The 22,712-nt window shown below is 43.8% G+C and overlaps 1 protein-coding gene across 1 annotated transcript in view; it reads right to left on the bottom strand.

The window, feature by feature from the left end:
* LOC138246804 (alpha-2-macroglobulin-like protein 1) overlaps positions 1-22,712 on the bottom strand; it is a 179,966-nt gene that overhangs the window by 96,306 nt on the left and 60,948 nt on the right. The window contains exons 14-15 of the mRNA XM_069201567.1: positions 19,752-19,970; positions 49-112 (exon numbers count right to left, since the gene is read on the bottom strand). Coding sequence (XP_069057668.1) covers positions 49-112; positions 19,752-19,970 — 283 coding nt within the window. The remainder of the gene's footprint in view (positions 1-48; positions 113-19,751; positions 19,971-22,712) is intronic.

Here is a 22,712-nt window from a genome sequence, read left to right as displayed (position 1 = left end):
TCATAAGATGGCTATACTTCTGTTTGAGCGCCATTTCTCTAAACTTACTTGTTTTGCTGACCGCCGCCGCCTTCTTCTGCCCATGGTGAGCGATCGTTCCTTTAGCTGCGACCTGAGGATGACAAAAGGGTGTGTTAGGTGTGAGGGCCTTCTGCAGACTCCAGAGGCAACAAGTGACGTATGCATCACAGAGTGAAAAGGCCGACCACACATGGCTGCAAACAGACGATAAGTCTGCCATTTTAGAATGTGGTCTGCAAAGTTCTGCGAAGGTCAGAAACCTGGCACCTTTGTAAAGGAGCAAAGTTTGTTACATTCACAGAATGTCTATTCTGGACAAACTGCTTATTCTTATTTCTTCTCTTGCAAAACCGATTTTGAGGGAATTTTCACCAAATAGATTTGAAAAATATCCCCACCTTTGCACAGTTGGCGAAGTTAAAATAAAGGGCGAGAATTACAAGGTCCTAGCGCCTCCTGGGGCCACACTAGCACCATTTGTTTTTACACTAATGTGGCTCAAGGACGCAATTTTCACTGCATCATATTTACAAAGTGGCAAGATGCTTGTATTCGCCACTTTGTAACTATGACAAATGCAATGTATGCATAGCACCACTTTGAGACCTGTTGCGCCACATTATGCCTGCGTCCGGCATAATGCACGGAAGGGGGTACATTCCAGCGTTAGGAGGCCCGCAAAAATGGCGCAATGAAATCTATAAGATTTCACTGTGCCATTTTTGGCATCATTTGAACGCCTGCTCAGAGCAGGCGTTCAAATGACTCATCCATATTAACCTATTGGCCTCCTCGTACTTTGCTCCACTAGCGTTTACATTTTCGACGCTAGTGGAGCAAAGCGCCACAATAGCATAAAAAATTCTGCCGCTCTTGGCCTAACCACCAACATGGTGCCCCGTATTACAAATTCGCCACACACACGGTGTCCTTAGGTGGGGCAGGGGCGACGCAAGCTGATGCTCCAGTTTCTTGTAAATCTGACCCTCAGTTTGCAAAACTCAACTTCAAAGATTTTTAAGTACAGATATTATCAACTAATGGAGCACCAGCCTCACTTCAATGATTTCCAAAGGAAGCAGGCTCTACGCAAAAACATGTACTAAAATGGTGCCAAATGGTGCAGTTTTAATCCTGCAGGAACTGATCATGGCAGGGAATGACAACAATACAGAATGTGAACATAAAGAACACGTGTGGGGTGATAGCTACCCCAGGTAATCTTTCAATCCCATGGCTACTATGATGATTTTAAGTAAATGCATTGCTCATGATGGGGCTTGCTTTATAGACACGTCTGTAGTGTGTGTGTCTTGGAGTGGTAACATTTCCTTCTAAATGTGTTTAAAGGGTTACATCTGATCCATATTTACATTATATCGACTCAAACTTAATTAAAATCACCAAGATATCTAAATCGAGGCAAACAACCTCCTTGCACAGGCCACTTAAGGCCACAAGACCTCTGTACGCAGATCACTCTGGGTGCTGGGGCCGAGCTCTCAGAAAAGATATGAGGAAACTACTGATGACGCAGAAATGAAGGTTTTACATTTATTAGCGCTTAAACGTAGCATTGCAATAATCAAGTGTGACTTTAACCGAACTAATAAAGATTGTACGGGGACAAATGTGCCCTTAGAGTAGTTTGCCAACATTTATAAGCGTGCTTTATATAACGTGATGTATTAGAATTGCACGAATCTGACATAATCGTAAACGTGTGCTATGATTTGCTTGTTTGAAATGCTTTAGCTTAGCATAACTTTAGCGGAGGCTTTGGCCTAGTTGCCTGGTCTCACGGTTTAGATGCTCGTGTTTTTCCAATGTGCTAATAAACGTGTATTTTTGCTTAAAGCTGTACTTTTCCACTGAGATCGTTCACATGCTTATCTTAAGGTTTCGTGCCAGCCTGGCATCTTTCTCTTTGCTCCAAGGTCAATCTGCAGGTGCGGACAATGGAAGCTCTGAAAGTGAGTTAATTGGTATAAAATGTTGCAACTTGCGTACCCGTCTCCAAGGATAATGTATGCTTAAGTAAAAGCTTGAGAACTGTTGTTTTTGATTGGACAATTTGAAGCCAACCTATGAACCCTCCAATGGAAGACCCTACTGGATTTGAACTGTTGTCTATTTAAACCAGGTGCACGAGAAGAAAGCAGCCATTACCAGCCCGATACCCGCCATTTTGCAGGACATTGCAGCTATTATGGCCCACCTTGCTGCAACGCCATTTTGAAAGAGACCTTGATGCTTTCTCTAATCGAGAGAAAGAGACTTTAATTGATTCTCGCCTTAGAGACTTTAACTTTGATCCCTTTGCATGAAGTAGTAGTTTTATTTTGCCGCTGAGAGGCAACTGCCCCGTCCACCCCTGCCCCCTTGCCCCGTCCCATGCTGATCGAGAAACGGTACCTGTTGGACGAAGACTTCCTTGAATGCTGATTGTAATTGGTAAATATGAAAGGAAATTGTACAATTGCATTGTGTTTCTTTTAGGTAACCAACTGCTGATTTTTGATAAGATCCTTAGTTAGGAGTTTTCCAAATTAATGTTGCTAAATTGTTTTTGCATGAAGTCCCACATGCCGATGCTAATTTGAGGTTAGATGAGGATTCTTTTGTTGCACGATGCAATTTGAGACCTTGCTATGCTGACCAATGTATGCAATTAGCTCATTACAGATTATAGTTTTAGTGATTTGCATTGCTATTATCGAATGCCTTGTTATTCAAATGCTGCATAGATTGCATCTTTTCCGCCGTTATGGACAGCTATTAATGTTCATTTATGTTTATCATTTGGTGTTGAGACACATCTATATTGTGCTAGCTTTGTTAATATAGGGAAATAAATTCATTAACCTTGAATAAACTGGTGTGGTTATTCATGACCGAAAGGTCATGGTTCGCCGAAATGTATTCTGGATTCATTGTTAAGTGTTATGTTGATCAGGGTATTGCTTATGTTCGTTATTGATTATCGATTACATTAAATTGACTGATCTCGGGTGAAGAGAGTCTCACTTAGTCAAAAGATTCATCGGCCTAAAGAGCGTCCAAAATACAGGTAAATTATTAGGGAGGAACGCTCTATCAGTAGATGGTAGCAGAGGACGGTTTAGACTTTTGGGACCCCACTCGAGACATACATGGTGTTGAATTAACGGTTTAGACTTTTGAGACCCCGCTCGAGAGGTATATGGTGTTGAATTAGATTTTTCTTGGGTAAAACAGATTGAGAAAATGATGATGGGCTAGGTCCACCGCGACTTTCCCGGGATCTCGGAGCTTGCGAATGGAGAGAATGGAGGTGTGGAATCAGCGTTGGCGGTACTAGTGATGGTATGAGTGAAGTTAGGGTTTTGCGCTTGCACAGCTTATTGCCGCAGATTGTTTGAAAAGATTGCGAGGATTTTAGAGAATAGCGGAGGTGCGACTCCGAGTGTAGGAGTAGGGAAGTCGTCGAACTTCATAGAAATAGCGGAGGTGCGACTCCGAGTGTGAGAGTAGGGAAGTCGTCGAACTTCATGTGCATGTGGCGCTTCGTGCAGAAAAAGGTCCACGTGGTTGTTGTTGTTGAGACGGGCCCTGCGAGGACAAGAGACTCCGGAGTATGTTGAAAAGTGTATGAGACACTTGTTTTATGTTGTGGTCTGGTCGGTTTAATAGGTTGACCGGGCGTGGTCAACGAGTCGGTACGTGTGTTAAGGGAGTGAAAGAAAACTTCGACTTCGGGCTCTGACAAAATTCTAAGTGCACTAGAATAGATCATTGACAAGTTGAGAGCAGAGTCTGCGGGTCAGATTTGCTTGCGAAAGTGGGGACCGAGAAAGATGGAATAACTGCCGAGGCTAGTGAAAAATCCCTAAGGTCCTGAAGCGATTGTGTTACCCTTCCTGTAGTAAACCGACAGATCTGTTTTATTATAATTTTTTGGTAGCTCGCGATATATGCTAGAAGTTATTACGAGAGGAGTTGAGTGAAGGAGGATTAGCCGCGAGGCTTTGTCAGCCGCAGTGTGTGTGAGTGTGACGTCACTAGGAGCCGCGCTGGGATAGGTTGGTTGCAGAGGAGGGTCGCGCACGGATTGGACGCAGTCCGTGGGGCTCGATTGGAAGGGGAAAGGCAAGCGAAGAGTATTCCGGGAATTAAAGTCACCTATTGATTACAAACTTTGTGAAATAAAAGACGAGAAAATTAAATTTTTTAAAGCATTAAAGAGTGCGATGAAGGGGGAGTCTTACATTAAAGCGAGCGTAGGAGAGGAGACGCCACCCGAAGGTACACCAGCTTACATTGTAATGGAGGAAAAAGGGGTAGCTCCGTGCCTTTGGCTAAAGCAATGGCACAAGCTGACAGAGAAACATGGGAGCGTAGCGTTCCCGATCCATGGGACATTCAATATAAGGATCCTAGAGAATTTGAGATTCGCGATGTACGACATGAAGGTACCCCCAAGGCCAGCACAGTTTGAGGCTCTAGCAATTTGGGAACTAATGGCTCGACAGCAACAGCAAAATAAGTTCGAGACCAGGATAAGGAAGGTAGAAAAGACACTAGCGGACGCTAGGTGGGATAATGCACAGAAGGTGTGGAGGTCAGATGTATTGCAGGGGATAAAATTGTTTCCCGCAATTGCTAAGGAAGAAGAGACGACAGGCAAGAAAGTTATCTGTAAGACAAACAGGAGGTGTTCCAAAGATAGAGAGGACGAGGAAAAGTTGAGAAGAGAAGAGGAGCTAGAGGATGAGGAGTTAATCATGCAATTGCTGAACGACCGTCCACCACCTTATGCAGAGAATGGACAAGGTCCAAGTACCAGTTCTGCCCCTCCGGCACCGGTACAGAATAATGAAACTCCGAATTCAGAAGCGTCATCGGGATCTAAGGACCCGAGTTTACTGTTCACCCCGCAGATACCCCAGGTTAGGAGAATATATCCAGATGTGCCCATGTTGAAACCAGCAGAAAATTATCAGCCGCAGGTCCCAAGGTACTACAGCAGTGACAACAGTACGGGAATGATTCTAGATCCAACCGTAATGGGAGGACAGAATGGTCACAACCCAACATTGGCACAAGCTGAATCAACCCAGTTTTTGATGCCTCAAAAGCAGATGCAGGGGGGAAACGCACATGCTCAGATGACGGGGAGTCAGATGGGCATGCCGGCAATGATGACCCATAGTGTGGGAATGAACATGTCTCAGAACATGGGGAATGGACAGAACGCAGATGCGATATCCCTACCCATTACTGTAGGTCCACCGGTACCTTTGTATATTCAGCCTAATTCAGGTATGAGCAGTCAAGGATCAATGGTGCAGAGCGGGATGGAAAGGAGGTGCATTCAAAACACTCCAGAGACAACTCCGATAGCGGCCCTGCCAACTGGATCTGGGTCCTTGATGGAGTTTAGTCCCATATGTGCTCAGTCAACAGTGGTGAGGTCGAGTCCCCCACTGGTGATACCACTGTCATCGAATACTGAAAAGCTGCCGCAACCATCAATGGCAGTCGATGTGAATGCTACACTGATGGGGTTGAACGCGCAACAGCTGACACAGTGGTTCAACAGTCTGAATTCCACACAAAGCTCAGGCAGTGGGAAGGGAGAAGACTATCTGAATAGGGTCAGGTTGAACATGGAAGCACAAGAATTGGTGGAAGGGACTATGGGTGTGAATAGGTTAGAGTCCTACTCGGAAGAAGAGCTGAGGTATCTATGTCCCAGGATTACGAGAGAAGTGAACAAGGTACATAGAAGGTTGCAAGAAATAGCAGACAAAAATGGGGTGGAGATAGACAAGACAAAACACTTGAGCAGGAGCTATAGATTGGATTTCGGGACCACAGACTTTGAACACATGAGGTCAGCAGGCATGAAGACACACCTTAGAGAATTGCTGCAGAGTGCACAAGTGTGGAGGTGCTTAGACAAATGGGAAAGCAGATGGGTAAAGAGAAAGGAAAAGAGGAAAGACAGTGTCCCAGAGCTCAACGAGAAAAGACCGCAGAGTAGTGATGCAGTAACCATGTTACCAATGAGGGAGACAGCAGGGGGAAAATTAATACATGTACCATGGCACAGAAGCGACATTCAGTCTTTTACGGATGATTTTCCCAAACTGAGAGAGAAACCGATTGAATGGTATCAACAGACTGATAGGTTTGTGAAGCTTGCAAAATGTCTTTGGGAAGATCTGAACACCCTCTTTGAGATTGTGGTTCCGGCAGATTTGTGGGAGGATTGCAAAAGAGCTGTAGGTTGGCCGACAAGTGAACCAGAGAGAGACAAAGAAACGGGTGCACCATCACCTATGGTGATGAGCTTGTACTATAAGGTGATTGAGCATTTGAAGACGAAAGTTGCCGCGAAAAATGTGGATTGGCAGAAGATTGATCGAACTGCCCAAGAGGCTAAAGAGTCGATTCATAGTTACTATGAGAGGTTGTTGAAGGCGTTCAAGAACTACAGTGGCACGGAAACAATAGAGGCGAAGGACATGCTTCATTTTGTGTTTAGATTTGTGGAAGGGCTGAGACCAGAGATAAGTCAGATGATAAAGTCGCATTTGATTTGTTGGCAGTCGAAACCGATTGATGAGGTGTTGAATTATGCGAAATACTGTAGCGACGAAATTGAAGTGAAACAGAAAAAGTTGAAAGAGAAAGTGATGATGATGCAACTTAAAGCAGCTCAGACAGGTCTGCAAGGTTTGCAAGGGTTGCAAGGGTTCCAACAGCAGGTACCGCAACCGCAGCCGCAGTTGCAAGGAAATATGATGTTTCAGCCACAGGCGAGAGGCAGAGGCAGAGGAGGTTTTGGGAATAATGGTCCGGATTTGAACACTGTTGTGACTCCGAATGGTGTGCAGGCATTGAAAAAGGTGATGCCATGTCACGTGTGCGGAATTGTCGGACATTGGAAACGCGAGTGCCCGATGGTGGTGCAGGAAGGTGCAGGTGTTGGTCAGCAAAACAATGATGTCAATGTATTTCAGACAATGAGGGGACCGAAAATGAGAGGTCCAAACCCAAATTTTCAGACCATAAATCAGCTGCAGGGATTACAACCTATGCAGCCGCAGCAGATGCAGATGCCCCGTATGCAGATGACGCAAATGCAGCCAATGCAACAGCAGTTTCCCATGGTACCTAATCAGCAAATGCAAATACCTTTGGCACCAATGAGTCAGCAGCAAGTGATGGTTCCTCCACAGGTCTCGGGTCAGGTAATGAATACAAATGGCACCGTACAACAGTTCCCATTACACAGTGAGACTGGAATAAACAATGTATGGGAGAGTGAAAGTTCAGGAGAGGAGGGAGATTGTGTGCTTGCAGCATCCTTGGAAGTTGATCAAAAGGGTCCGTATGTGGAGGGAAGAGTAATGGGTCATCGTGTTTCATTCTTGGTTGACACAGGAGCCACACGTTCAACTGTTAAGAGCATTGAAGTACCGAATTTGCCACTCTCAGGGAGAACAGTTCAAGTGGTGGGAGTAGCAAACAGGCACCTGACGAACCCAATCACAGATCCAGTACCAGTCAGCATTGGTAACTATCAAGGGTTACATAAATTTGTGGTATGTGACTCAAGCCCGATAGCACTGTTAGGGAGAGACCTATTGTGCAAATTGGGATGTTCGATTATGTGTTCGAACGATGGAATTAAAATTCAGACGAGCAGTGATGGGGAAGAAGAGGACAGTGTAGAGGGGGATGAGATGGAAACTGTCGATGAAGAGTATCCTCTGATTTGCCTTTTCACCGATGATAACTGAAGAAGATATTCCAGCTGAATTACGGGAAACAGATGGAAAGGAAGTGTGGGATATGACAGGGAAAGAGGTGGGATTGATGAAAGGAGTGGAACCAGTGAAAGTGACTGTAAAACCCAATGCAATCTTTCCCCAGACCCCACAATACCACATGGCACAAGACACCCTCATGAAAGTTGCCCAACTCATTGACGAATTTGTAAAGCAGGGAGTTCTGAAAGAAGTGTTAAGCAGTCCATGTAATTCACCAATCATGGGACTAATAAAGCCGAGTGGAAAGGTCCGAATAGTGCAGGACTTGAGAAAAATAAATGACATCATAATTAAATGTTGGCCTGTCGTGCCAAATCCAGCTGTGATAATGTTTCAAGTCCCTTGCGATGCCGAATGGTTCTCAGTCATTGACTTGTCACAAGCATTCTTCTCGGTGCCTCTTCATGAGGACAGCCAATTTCTCTTTTGTTTCAAATTCTTAGACCGAGTTTACAGTTGGTGTCGAATTCCTCAAGGGTTTTCTGAGTCACCGTCAATTTTCAATCAGATTCTAAAGAAAGACTTGGAAGCGTTAGAATTGCCATTCGAATCAACCCTAGTACAGTACATCGATGACTTACTGATTGCATCTAAGACAGAAAGTGGCTGCACAGCCGATACCATTGCTCTACTGAACCATTTGGGAAGGAATGGACACAAGGTGTCTCCTTCCAAGTTGCAGTTCTGTCAGAAGAAAGTGAAATACTTGGGTCACCAGATAGAGAAAGGGTCACGGAGAATAATGAAGGAAAGAATAACAAGTGTACTTCAAATGAGTCCACCAAAGACAAGGAGGGAGGTGAGGAAGTTTTTGGCAATGGTGAGCTACTGTCGCCAGTGGATTCCCAACTTCTCAACTCTAGCAAAGCCTTTACTGAAACTGACCCAGAAGGATGCCTTGGATCAAATTGAGCTGAAAGGAGATGAGATGGATGCTTTTATTGAATTGAAAGAATGCATGTGCAGGGCTCCAGCTTTAGGTATGCCTGATTACACAAAGCCTTTCACATTGTTTTGTCATGAACGCGATGCATGCTCTTTGTCTGTCTTGACTCAAGCCCATGGTGGCACAAACAGACCAGTAGCATATTTTTCAGCTACTTTGGATCCGGTCGCAGCAGCACTTCCAGGGTGTTTGCGCGCCGTAGCAGCAGTTGGTATTAGCCTCACTCAGAGTGAAGGAATAGTGATGGGACACCCAGTAACAGTCATGGTCCCTCACTCAGTTGAGATACTTTTGACCCGCTCCCGAACGCAACACATGACTGGAGCAAGACTCACAAGGTATGAAACGATAATTCTGGGCTCACCGAATGTGCAGCTGAAAAGGTGCACTACGTTGAATCCAGCAACCGTGCTTCCTGGTGAAAATGCTGAAATTGAGAACGCTGAAGACGTCGAGCATGACTGCCTTCAGGTGACGGAATTTTGCACAAAACCTCGACCTGACATTAAGGATACTAAGCTTGATGAAAACGACCAAATTGTTTTTGTTGATGGTTCATGTCTAAGAGATGGGATGGGAATTTTGAAAGCAGGATATGCTGTATGTACTGTAACAGGTGTCTTGGAAGCATCCTGGCTCCCATGAGTCTATTCTGCACAAGTAGCAGAACTTGTAGCACTTACAAGAGCATGCCAATTGTCTACATTGATGAAAGTCACCATTTACACTGATAGTCAGTACGGGTTTGGAATTGTGCACGACTTTGGCCAACTATGGTCACAGAGAGGTTTCCTGACTTCTTCAGGATCCCCAGTGAAAAACGGGGAGAGAATAAGGGAATTGTTACACGCCATTCAAATGCCAGCCGAAGTTGCAGTGGTAAAGTGTAGTGCTCATACAAAAGGACAGGACTATGTTTCTCTGGGAAATGCATATGCGGATCAAGTCGCAAGATTTTGTGCCTTGAATTGTATATTACTCAGAGATGAATGGAATTCGATAAGTGAACCAGAACTCGAACCAGCTGAAGCATTTGCCTTGAAGGTCGTAGATACAGTGGATGAACTAAAAGCATTACAGAATAACATCAGGGAGGATGAAAGAGATTCCTGGATCAAGTCACAATGTATAAAGAGACCAGATGAGTTATGGGTTTCAAATGAGGGAAAATTTGTTTTGCCAAATGGTCTCTTATCGCAGCTTGCGCGGTTCTATCATGGGCAGGCTCACCTAGGGAGAGATGCCATGATAAGATTGTTCAAAACTGATTGGTTTAACCCCAGATTCCGTCAAGCTGCAGAAGCAGTTTGCCATCAATGTGTCATTTGCCAGCAGATGAACCCAGGGAAGGGAACGGTTGTGAACCCGAGCCACATTGGTAGGGCGAGTGGCCCGTTCAGTAGGATGCAGATGGACTTCATTGAGATGCCTGTGCATGGAGGTCTGAAGTATGTGTTGGTGATTGTGTGCATTTTTAGTCACTGGATTGAAGCATACCCCACACGTAGAAATGACAGCCTTACAGTTGCAAAGCTATTGTTGAGGGAGTTAATACCACGTTTCGGATTCCCGATCTCTTTAGAATCAGATAGAGGAAGTCACTTCAATAACGAGGTGATAAAGTTACTTTGCGAAGCGCTGAACATTGAGCAAAAACTGCATTGTAGCTATCGCCCAGAAGCATCAGGACTGGTGGAGCAGATGAATGGTACACTGAAATCAAGAATGGCGAAAATATGTGCATCGACAAATTTGAAATGGCCTGACGCGTTGCCTTTGGTGTTAATGTCAATGAGAAACACCCCTGACAGAAAGACTGGATTGTCTCCACACGAAATTCTCATGGGCAGGGCTATGAGACTTCCTGCAGTTCCCGCAAACGCGCTTTTGAATATTACAGATGATATGGTGTTAGACTACTGCAAAGGTCTGGCTGACGTGGTTCGCTCTTTCTCTCACCAGGTGGAAGCGACCACCTTGCCACCGATCCAAGGTCCAGGACACACACTGAAAGCAGGTGACTGGGTCGTGGTAAAGAAGCACGTGAGGAAGTCGTGTCTGGAACCCCGTTGAAAAGGCCCTTTCCAAGTGATCCTGACGACAACTACCGCTGTGAAGTGTGCGGGAGTTCCCAACTGGATTCACGCCAGTCACACAAAGAAGGTGTTGTGTCCCACAGATGAGGAAGTCGAAGCGCTGAAACTGCCAGTGCCTGATAAAACAGTGCTGAGCGCTGAGACAGAGCAAAACCGAACTGAAAGCGAACAGGCAGGAACAGAAGAGAGAGAAATATTCTCTGAGGACGAAACGACCGACTCACTTGGGGAAGACCAAGGAGAGACCTCAGACAGCGACGAAGCAGCTGAAGGTGACAAAGAGCCTGAAGCAGCTGAGGGTAGCAAAGAGCCTGAAGCAGCTGAAGGTGACAAAGAGCCTGAAGCAGCTGAAAGTGATAAAGAGCCTGACGAAAGTAACGGTGACGAAGGGCTCGAAAGAGGTGAAAAAGCAGGAGAGCCTGATCAGAGGAGGGCTTTCCAGGAAGCAGACGGTAAAGAAAAAGAAAAGAAAAACCTGATTGACTCCCCAGAAGGAGGGGACAAGGCAGAACAGAACGAAACTGTTCAAGCTTCCACAGAAAAGGTCGCAGGTCCATCAAGTGGACACGGCGCAAAGAGGAGACTAAGTATATCACCAATAAAACTAAGAACTAAAGAAAATTTGAACGACGGAGAAAGGCCAAAAGTGAAGGAGAAAAGAAAGGAAGTGTCTGTCGTGGTACCAACCTCAAGTGAAGGAAAAGACTTGGCCAAAGAGGAAAGTACCAGTGAGGCAGAATCGAAAAGAGAAGCAAAATTGAAAAGGAAAAGGATACCCAACAGGAGATATTCCGGTCCAGAATGGGCATATGCAGTCAATGACGATTGGACTGACGAATTTGTATCTCTAAGCCTCGAGAACGAAGAAGAAGAGATACCAATAGAAAAGAAAAGTTTTATGGACACTGTTGATTGAAAGGGTGATAAATGACATTGTTTGCTACAAATCTAACGTGATACAACCAGCTGAGACATTGCTAAACCGGATGAGACACTTGCTGAACTGATAAAGACTGAGTTATTGCCGAATTGAGACAAATGCTGCTAACCGATAAGCGACTGGCCTCTTGAAGAAAACTGTATGAACATTGCGCTCGTTCAGCTTTGTAACTGAATTGCTAAATAGTTTCTTTATAGGTGCTTCTAGCTCTCTGATTCTATACAGATCATGGCTACACAAAACAGTAGAGTGAAATATTGTAAATATGCGTGTATAGGCTTGATAATTGCATGTGTACTAATAATAGTGGGAATAGTGCTTGCTACACGTGGAAAGGGTGAGAATGAGAGAATTGATGCTTCTACTTTTGCTCCTGTTACTGTCACTGAACTAACTGCATTGAAAAGACTAGAATTAGATGAGAGACACTTGCATGATAAGAAGGAACTTTCGTATAACGTTTTCTATCGCTTGCTAACAGAATATGTTGAGACTACGGATGCGAAAGATTGTTATGTGTGTACACAGATACCGACATCAGTAAAGGAAGGGGTGACTTATCACCACATGCCTCTTACATACGGGATTACATGTAGTATAGTAACTTCTAGATTTTATGGTCAAACTAACATACAGTATTTTTACTCAAATTATGATGTTACCTTTGCATATGTTCCTATAATAGCGCAGCTAAGCCAGATTGCTAAAGATTGGGATGCTAAAATAATGAGGGAATTTTTCGAGCCAATGCAACCTTTTGAAACAGCTCACGCTCATAGGGAAAACCTTACCTGCTCGCTCTCTGCAGTAGAAATAAGCTTTTTAGATCGCACAGATGATAGAAGGGCACAAATGAATGCGAAATTAGAAAAGGAGCTAAGTAAGAGGACTTCAGTAGATCATTATGATTTTGCCGCAATAAAAACACAAGGGAGAATAGCTTTAGATGCTTGGCATGTAGGGAAATTTTGTATATAAATCGAGGTGAATCTTATTATGATAACATTTTCGTAGGAGCGAGTGAGTGTAAACATACGTTTATCTTTAAGGCCAAATGGACATTCATGATGAACGGACTTGACCCTGTCATACCAGGTGTATATTACATTTGTGGGTATAATGCCTATTATCGTCTTCCGAAAGGATGGTGGGGGAGATGTTATTTGGGTATAGTGTTCCCAAAGGTTTATCAACTGGATGACCTATCGATGATTCCAAAGACATCTGGATCCCATCGTATCCAGAAACGAGAGACCGCAGCTGCTGTGGTAGGAGATATATTTGGAGCCATGATTCCTTCATTGGGAGTTGTGTTGAATTCCATCAAAATAAGAAAGTTGTCTACTATAGTGGATAACATGTTGACAAAGTTTTCAGGTGCTATAATCTTGATAGATGCTGAACTTGCAGCGGAAAGAGCTATGACTCTTCAAAATAGGCTTGCCTTAGACATTCTTTTAGCAAAGGATGGCGGCGTTTGCAAAATGCTTGGTGCGCGCCACTGTTGCACGTATATTCCAGACAACAGTGTGAAAATTAAAACTATGCTTGCTAATCTAACAAAAGAGAGTGCAGATTTGAAGGAATTGAAAGAACCAGGAGTGTGGGAGAAGGTTGGAAAAGGACTTGCTTCAGTGGGAAATTGGCTTGGTGGCATTTGGAATGGAATATTACTAAAAATAATACAGGGAATATTAATAGTACTGATTTGTATATTTGGAATTTGGGGAATAAAAAGGGTGAATAATAATGATTATGGCAAGAATTAAAAGAAGGAAGGAAGAGAAAATGATGAAAAGAATGGCAGAAGAGTACAAAGCAAGAACTAGGGGAACTAAAAGGAAAAGAGAACTGACAGAATTTTAATGGAATAAAATTTGTGGGAATAGTTTTGTGTGATGACAAGTAGTCATCAGAGGAGGGATTGATGACGCAGAAATGAAGGTTTTACATTTATTAGCGCTTAAACGTAGTATTGCAATAATCAAGTGTGACTTTAACCGAACTAATAAAGATTGTACGGGGACAAATGTGCCCTTAGAGTAGTTTGCCAACATTTATAAGCGTGCTTTATATAACGTGATGTATTAGAATTGCACGAATCTGACATAATCGTAAACGTGTGCTATGATTTGCTTGTTTGAAATGCTTTAGCTTAGCATAACTTTAGCGGAGGCTTTGGCCTAGTTGCCTGGTCTCACGGTTTAGATGCTCGTGTTTTTCCAATGTGCTAATAAACGTGTATTTTTGCTTAAAGCTGTACTTTTCCACTGAGATCGTTCACATGCTTATCTTAAGGTTTCGTGCCAGCCTGGCATCTTTCGCTTTGCTCCAAGGTCAATCTGCAGGTGCGGACAATGGAAGCTCTGAACGTGAGTTAATTGGTATAAAATGTTGCAACTTGCGTACCCGTCTCCAAGGATAATGTATGCTTAAGTAAAAGCTTGAGAACTGTTGTTTTTGATTGGACAATTTGAAGCCAACCTATGAACCCTCCAATGGAAGACCCTACTGGATTTGAACTGTTGTCTATTTAAACCAGGTGCACGAGAAGAAAGCAGCCATTACCAGCCCGATACCCGCCATTTTGCAGGACATTGCAGCTATTATGGCCCACCTTGCTGCGACGCCATTTTGAAAGAGACCTTGATGCTTTCTCTAATCGAGAGAAAGAGACTTTAATTGATTCTCGCCTTAGAGACTTTAACTATGATCCCTTTGCATGAAGTAGTAGTTTTATTTTGCCGCTGAGAGGCAACTGCCCCGTCCACCCCTGCCCCCTTGCCCCGTCCCATGCTGATCGAGAAACGGTACCTGTTGGACGAAGACTTCCTTGAATGCTGATTGTAATTGGTAAATATGAAAGGAAATTGTACAATTGCATTGTGTTTCTTTTAGGTAACCAACTGCTGATTTTTGATAAGATCCTTAGTTAGGAGTTTTCCAAATTAATGTTGCTAAATTGTTTTTGCATGAAGTCCCACATGCCGATGCTAATTTGAGGTTAGATGAGGATTCTTTTGTTGCACGATGCAATTTGAGACCTTGCTATGCTGACCAATGTATGCAATTAGCTCATTACAGATTATATTTTTAGTGATTTGCATTGCTATTATCGAATGCCTTGTTATTCAAATGCTGCATAGATTGCATCTTTTCCGCCGTTATGGACAGCTATTAATGTTCATTTATGTTTATCATTTGGTGTTGAGACACATCTATATTGTGCTAGCTTTGTTAATATAGGGAAATAAATTCATTAACCTTGAATAAACTGGTGTGGTTATTCATGACCGAAAGGTCATGGTTCGCCGAAATGTATTCTGGATTAATTGTTAAGTGTTATGTTGATCAGGGTATTGCTTATGTTCGTTATTGATTATCGATTCCATTAAATTGACTGATCTCGGGTGAAGAGAGTCTCACTTAGTCAAAAGATTAATCGGCCTAAAGAGCGTCCAAAATGCAGGTAAATTATTAGGGAGGAACGCTGTATCACTACTAACTTTAACAGAATTCAAGAAAAACCTGAAGACAATTTTTTTAATTGAAGTGATTGTTACCAAGTCTCTGTGGTCACCAGACGGTGCTTTATGACACTATTAAATACGTACATTAATTTTTCAAAGCTGTGTTCTCTGACTTGAGCTCTTTAAACCTCTGGGTTTTACTGCTATTCTAATGGTGTTACAGAGACCCAGCTCTCAGATACTTTGATAGGATAACATTTAACCTTTAACCTCTTGTGTGATCAAAGCTAAGACATGTTGTAGGACTCAGAGTCAGGTGACTGTGCAGTCTCCTCTTTTTCAATGGAAAGCGGTTACAAACTTCCGGTCAGGCGAATTGTGCCACTGACCGAAACCTATCGACCAATCTTCGACTTTAGGAGACACTAACATGGACACTGTTAGTAGAGAGATCTCTTGGCGCACAATCCGCAGCTGTGCAATCTCATCCTAAATATAGTTCGGATGAAACTCTTGATTTCTTTGTTCAGCTGATTGCTTCCTTGAATTCTCCTGAGCTGGAGGTCACATAAGGATCTGAATCTCAGCCAAAATAACCTTTATTAACCACATCACTCTAGTGGTTTCCCCTCTCAGGCATTCCAGAGGACAACATATCTGAAATTCTTAGGTGCACTGAAAGCACTGGCTCTACGTTGACAGAGCAATGACGAAAGCAAAATTATTCACCTCCCTTGAGCAGTTGGCAGTCCATGTATCTCTCAGGCATGATATTCTCAAATCACAAATCAGCTTCAGAGAATACTGGAGACTGCACTGACTGTTCACAACAGCAGAAGTTGGTTTTTAACAAGCACTGAATGTCACGCTTTGCAGATGTTCGTCATGGCTCGCAATCACAGGACGACAGACAATTGGTTCCCTTCTTGTGGTAAAGAAAGTTCAAAACCTTTTTTTAACTTATAGTTGTAATTCAGAACAATGACTCCTCCGTTGTGGTACTTAACTATTCAAAAGAGATAATATGGATACCAGGAATCCATAAGTGATCCAACTAAATTGCTCAGCCAGTGACACTGTTGCTGCTGACATCTGCCTTGACCGGTAACTCAAGAGCCCGAGTCGTGGTAAGGCTAGCAAACCCTCCCCTCCCTCAGAGATCAGGAAAAGTCTTAAACTAAATTAGGTAAAGATATCATCTGCCTTTACTACGTTTAGAAATGGGAATTTATCATGAAACAGCTATTATTATTTTTTGAATATTAGGCCGAATCACCAGCTGAAGACTAAGGTACCAATTTAATTTTTGGCAGAGAGAGTAGTCACCCTTGGCCTGGCGGGATAGTTTACGTCCGCCATGCCGTGACTACTCCCTCCGTCAAATTTAATTTTTGGCAGAGAGAGTAGTCACCCTTGGCCTAGTGGGATAGTTTACGTTCGCCATGCCGTGACTACTCCCTCCGTCAAATTTATAAATGACCACCTAGCAGGTGGTCATTTATAAAGGCATTGGCAAGAACCACCGTCACAGAACTTCCGGTCAATGCATTTTACTGTTTGTTACAGCGCTGTGTCAGAAGGACGAGCCCTACAACGAAAAGGGATCTTTTTTTCTCTTCAAAAAGAAAATCCTGACATGGGATTTTTTTATTTTTGTGAGAAAAAAAAATGTAATACTCCCCTCACCATGGGAGGCTTCTCCCATGGCGGCGGGAGCAATAAAATGTTTTTATTATTCCTTACCAACAGGTTTTTCCTGGAACAGTAAAAAATGACTACATATTTGCCCACCTAAATTGGATGGGCAGACATTTAGTCATTTCACCGATGGTCCTTACTGTTCAGGGTCATTGGAGGGGATTATTCATGGCAAAGACAGAGCAGACTCTGTCGTGATTAACCTGAAGGTCCGCCTGCATCTAAATGTGGCAGGCGGACTCCATTTTTGGTGGGGGGGGGTAATCCATCACCGTTGTGACAGAGCAGTGTTACCGCCAAGAATTAACTGAGGCCCTTAGTCACCAGAATCGTTACTGTTCCTTTCTCAGCTCATTCTCTTGGTTGTCAGAGTTCTGGGGAACTATAGATCAAGTTTGCTGGGACTTACTTACAAGAGATACATTTGAGTAGAGATGTGCAAATAAGAATTGATGCATTATCTTCAATACATCCCCATCACCTCCTCATCAAAGCCTACCTGTCATCTCTTTAAATCTATTTAAATGTCCCAACATTTTCGCCACATTGTTGCATGATCAATTCGTTGAGACCTACAATAGCAGATCACAAATGTTCTAGCAAATTTTGCTTCACCCAACAGTTGTTGTTCGTATATTATGTGTATCTTATGTGGTTATTGTACTCAGATTAGTAGTTGCAAACCTCAGGTCATTATCAGCCCATGATTAGTTTATCTATTCTCATATCCATGCTCATGTCACCAGCTCATCAATACCTACTCTCTAAATCAAAAATACCACTTTAACCAGAAAAGATCCAACCAATGACTTACTGACCACCAATCAACAGCTGATGAACTTGCCATCATCAAATATTAATGGCTACTAACCATTTATAAGCTCATTAATGCCACACCAACAATCAAAGTTCATGAAGGTCACTGATAGGTGGATTACTTGGCCTCTCCCTATGGTTACTTCATAGGCACTGAACTGTCAATAAAAGTGTACATTCCAGGCTCCCTCAGTCACCTCTAAGAAGCTGCGGCGAGTGAGAAGTGCACCCCGTCTCTCAGTGCTGGCCCTGGCTTCTGGTCAGTGATACAGCTCTGAGCTGCAGCTCCAAGGCCACCAGGTTGAGGTGAGTCGGATCTATTGGGAACAACGTTCCCAACCTTTTAAAATTTTTTACACTGACAGTTCCCATACTTCTCTTCCCCTTCCTATGCTTTTTCTATCCTAGATTTGCTGGTCCGCAGCCCCATTGCACTCACCATAGTTGATAGTTATCACACTTTCGTACACTACTGAGCTGTGGGTAGGTATCAAGGGGTATATTTAAAGTGCCCTAGCGCCACCATGCGCCACATTAACGTAATTGTTCTTGATGTTAATGTGGCCCAACGAGGCTGAAATCCCTGCGTCTTTATTTACAGTGTGCATGCATTGTGCCACCCTGTAACCCTTTGTGCTACTTTATGCCTGCGCCAGGCGTAATGTATGCAAAGGGGGTATTCCCCCGTTAGGGGAGCCGGAAAAATGGCGTAAGGATATCTATTAGATTTCCTTGTGCCATTTTTTACCGCACTTTTCACGCCTGCTCAAGAGCAGGCGTGAAAAGGGGGCTTCCATTCTTTAGAATGGGGCCTATGTACTCTGCTGGAGTAGCGCCATGAATAATTACGCTATTGCCCCCTACCCTGCGCCATGGTGTGCCGTATTTTAAATTCAGCGCACACATGGTGGCGGTAGGGGAGCACTAGGGGGCACACTGGGTGCAGCGCCACTTTCCATAAATCTGCCCCTGACTCTTTGTGATGCAAGGCCCTTTGTTAATTCTTTGTGCTACAGTTCTGGTGACTTTAGTTTAGTGTTGTGCTCAATGTATCCGATGCTTGCAAGAGAACAACACATTACAAAGTACAGACAATCCCTCCAGCGTTCACCCCAGTGGGCACAAGCCGAGATGGCTTCACCAGTCTTCAAATACACGGGCACACACGAGCTGGTAGCAGGGCAAACACTGCATCTCTCCCCTGCATGGGCACACTGCAAGGGTTCCCGCTTAAATCAAAGGCTGAGAAAACATCGACTGCAAAACCCACTAAAAACCATCAGCTCATGACTTATGCGACATGCAGAAATCCAATATCAACCTCGAAAATGTCGGCGTCTTTTCAATTACAAAAAAACAGCCTGAAAGACTCCCCCCCCCCCCAAGTTCTAACTCGTGCTTGCTTTTTTGGGACACAGCCTACCCAGGGATTTTCCATGAATGTCAACATTTATGGAGGCGCATGTAGGTGCACTTCACCTGTCTGAGAGCGGCTTGCCACACAGAGGAGTAAAGTACTTCAGCTTAACCGGTGTAACACACCAGACCACCTTTTCTGCACTCAGATCCTGTTCGGCGTGTCTTCACCCTAAATCATTTAAATTCTACTTGTATAATAAACTTTTAGTATCGAGGACTCACTCACTCGATTCATGATCACTAGCCATGCAACAATTCATCCTAATCATTTTTCTGCCTTGTAAAATGGCTACTGCATGAGGCGTTTTGATGCCATCGGATCTTCTAAGCGCTATACAAAAATGCTAAAGAAATAAAGATGTAATTCCCCGATGATATGGGCTGGCTAGAGCTCCCATCTGTTTCCCACAAGTATGGGCACCTCACCCCAACCGAAGGAACAACCACCCCGTATCTAAGAACTTCATGGAGATCAGAGGGGGCACCCTCTTCTGGTAACTATGAAATGGGGCAGTATTTACTCACCACATAGTTGAACACTATTTCCTCGGAATTCTCGTCCACATCTCTGGAGTCTAAGATGTAGTCCACGGTCACCTCTTTCTCTTCGCCGCACAGGAGGGGCCCACTCGGGGGACGGATAGACAAGTAGCTCTTGCCGTCCACCCAGAAGCGCTTGACAGTCTTCTCAGCTTCCTCGTAGGACTCCCAGTCATCCAGGTACCCGGGGGGCCGGTACTGACCCTGCAGTGTTGAGATTTAAAACATTATCTACCTTGGACGAGGCTGAAGTCTTTTTTTCAATACCTGGAGTACTGCAGCGTACACTAGGGGTTTCTCGCAAGCACAGTTACACACATGCATGAACACACACACACAGACCTTTGGCGTCCAAGTAGACAGAGTCTGGTCATAGGACCCTCAAACTTGGAACCTACTGTTAATTTAGTCATGCATGGAAGATGCATACTGTTAGCCTCTCTGGGTTTCTGAGGACTTTTCATATATTTTATCTGTGGAAAAACTCAGAGAACCTCACCCCTATCTGAAGGCATATTGCTAATAGTGTGTGTACTTTTACAGACTGAACAATGATACCCCAAGAAACCATAGGTAATAGGTCAAAAGTGTTAATGTGAACGTTGGTCAAGAAATTGCTGATAAGATGTATGCAAGAAGTCAGTGGCATGGCGTTGCATTCACAGATCTATTGGTAACTTGGGTAAAAGTGGATGTAAGTGTGTAAAGAGATTCCAGCTGAAAGTAACGAATTCATTGGATTTCTGGGGACGACTGTGGAAAGTGATGGTGGCCAACTGGCCCAGTAGAGAGTATGCTGTGTAGGACTGCTGATAAGTCATGAACTGTTCTAATATTTAACTAAACTGTGAAATCAATTCACTGTCTGAAAAATGTTGTCTCCTCTGAATTATCACATCTGTGTTTGCTTACGAGCAATAACTTCCGCTATCTAAGAGTCATCTCCATCTCTCCCCCAAAACACAAATGTACTTAGCTTCTGTAATACTCTTCATCTTTCATATTTATTCTGTGGGCAGATTCTTTGTGAATCCACCCAGGTGCTCAACTGGAACCAGACTCTCTTGCAATAGCTCCTCAGTGCTGACTGATGGTGCTGCTAGGTTCCAGCATTGGCTCCAGGACCTCATGAAGCCAGATAAGGTACCACCCAATACTCAACACTCTGACTTCAGTTCCCACTCTTACTCTATGCTCACTGCAGTGGTGATAAGATAGATCAACAATGAGCAACAGATTAAATAGCAGTGTATACAGCCAGATTAACTTGGGACCTTATAACAGATGGTGAGAGATCTGCATGGAGATAGAACATCCACTGGAAAGATGATCCACCACAAACGTGATTCTGGAACATAAGTAGCTTTTTCTTTTGATGGACACTCCTACCTGCAGATTCCTCACCTTGTGAATCAGTACAAAAGCAGTATCCCCAAAGAGAAGGTCTGGAGAAATGTTCTCTACTAAAAGACTTGCAGCAAGTGTCCGGCAAAATGACTACCCCAGTGGGCTTTGAAGTTCAAATAGCAGTGCATGTCAAAGGTGTCATTTGAAATTACATTGCAGCTCAACAAATGTTCAGAAGAAGAACAACCCTGGTCATTGCCAAAGAAATTACCTTCACCCTTGTGAATGGCACCCTGACGATGGCAGGGGAGTCCTTATTAGCAAGGGCATAACGCAAATAAATTCATAAGGCAATCAGGTGAGAAATCATTCTCTTTAGGACCACTTTGTCCATCTTGGTACAAGGAATGTAATGACACAAGTGATCCTTGACACAATGGTCTAGAGCTCAATTTAAGCAATGTAGAAGTTAGAGTTTTGGGGAGGGCCCAAGTGATGCACATGCTTATCATCTGTGGTAGAATATGGAGGATGAAAGAATGCCATTAAGGTAATAGATGGCCTGACAGGAAACGGAGAGACCACCTTCATCTGAAAGTAGGCCACCCTCTCAAGCACCAAAATGACCAGGAAGAACAAGGTCAATTGAGAAGGACGAGAAAGGGCCTGAAACTCACTGACATGGTGATCAAGGTGATAGCAGTAAGGACGTCTATCTTCATACTGAGAAACATTAAGAAATATATATTAATGGGCTCAAATTCTGAACATATCAGAAAAGTGGGCACAAAGTTGTTGTCCCACTGGGGCATGATTAATGGCAAAGGTCAAAACATATGGGTTATAGCCATAAAAAACACAATCAAGCAGGAGATTTGAACAAGGAAGGCTCAGAGGGTAAACAAAGAAAAGTCGACAAAGCTCACTGTGCCCAGAGAAAAGCCTTGCAGGGGCCAAAGAAATCCCAAACTATACAAAATCATAAATCATGTGTCAACTTTCTCTTCGGCTCACCACAACACAAAAATGGCAGAGACTGTGGTGAGGGATGAAGCATTTCTCTCACTCATTGTGACCAGAGATCCTCCCTTAGTGAAAGATGTGGGTAAAAAAGAGGCAATGCCCCTCTGCATACTGAACCCTCTGGACAGAGTCTGCATGCCACCAGTGCCACCTGAACATGCTCCTGCCTCCACTATTGCACAGCATAAGGAGCAGAGGGGATAATGTATGATGCCGGTTGAAGTTACAATCCAAATAGAACGCATCGCTTAGAACCTTTGTAGTGGAAACTGTGGGGAGAAGCACAGCGGGCAATGAATGTTGTTTGAAAGTGACCATCAGTGTAGCCAAGCCTGCCTATGGCATCTTGCCACCTGGTGGCTCATGCCGGAGCAAAGAAGGGCTTGTCCTAGGCGGCACGAACCAGACCAAAGAGACCTTCATTGACAAGGAAGACTGAAAGGTCCCTTTCAGAAAGCTAGGCATATTATGCTTGGGCCCTAGGATAATTTCTAATCAATTTCAAAAGTGGTCAAAAGCTTGCTAACATTTTGCAGTCTTTGAAGCCGTTAGGAGATTATAAACTCACTTTGATCA

Source organism: Pleurodeles waltl, chromosome 7 (genome assembly GCF_031143425.1).
Source record: "Pleurodeles waltl isolate 20211129_DDA chromosome 7, aPleWal1.hap1.20221129, whole genome shotgun sequence".
NCBI lineage: Eukaryota > Metazoa > Chordata > Amphibia > Caudata > Salamandridae > Pleurodeles > Pleurodeles waltl.
The sequence above is the reverse complement of the archived record's forward strand: the minus strand, read 5'-3'. Positions and strand labels throughout refer to the sequence as shown.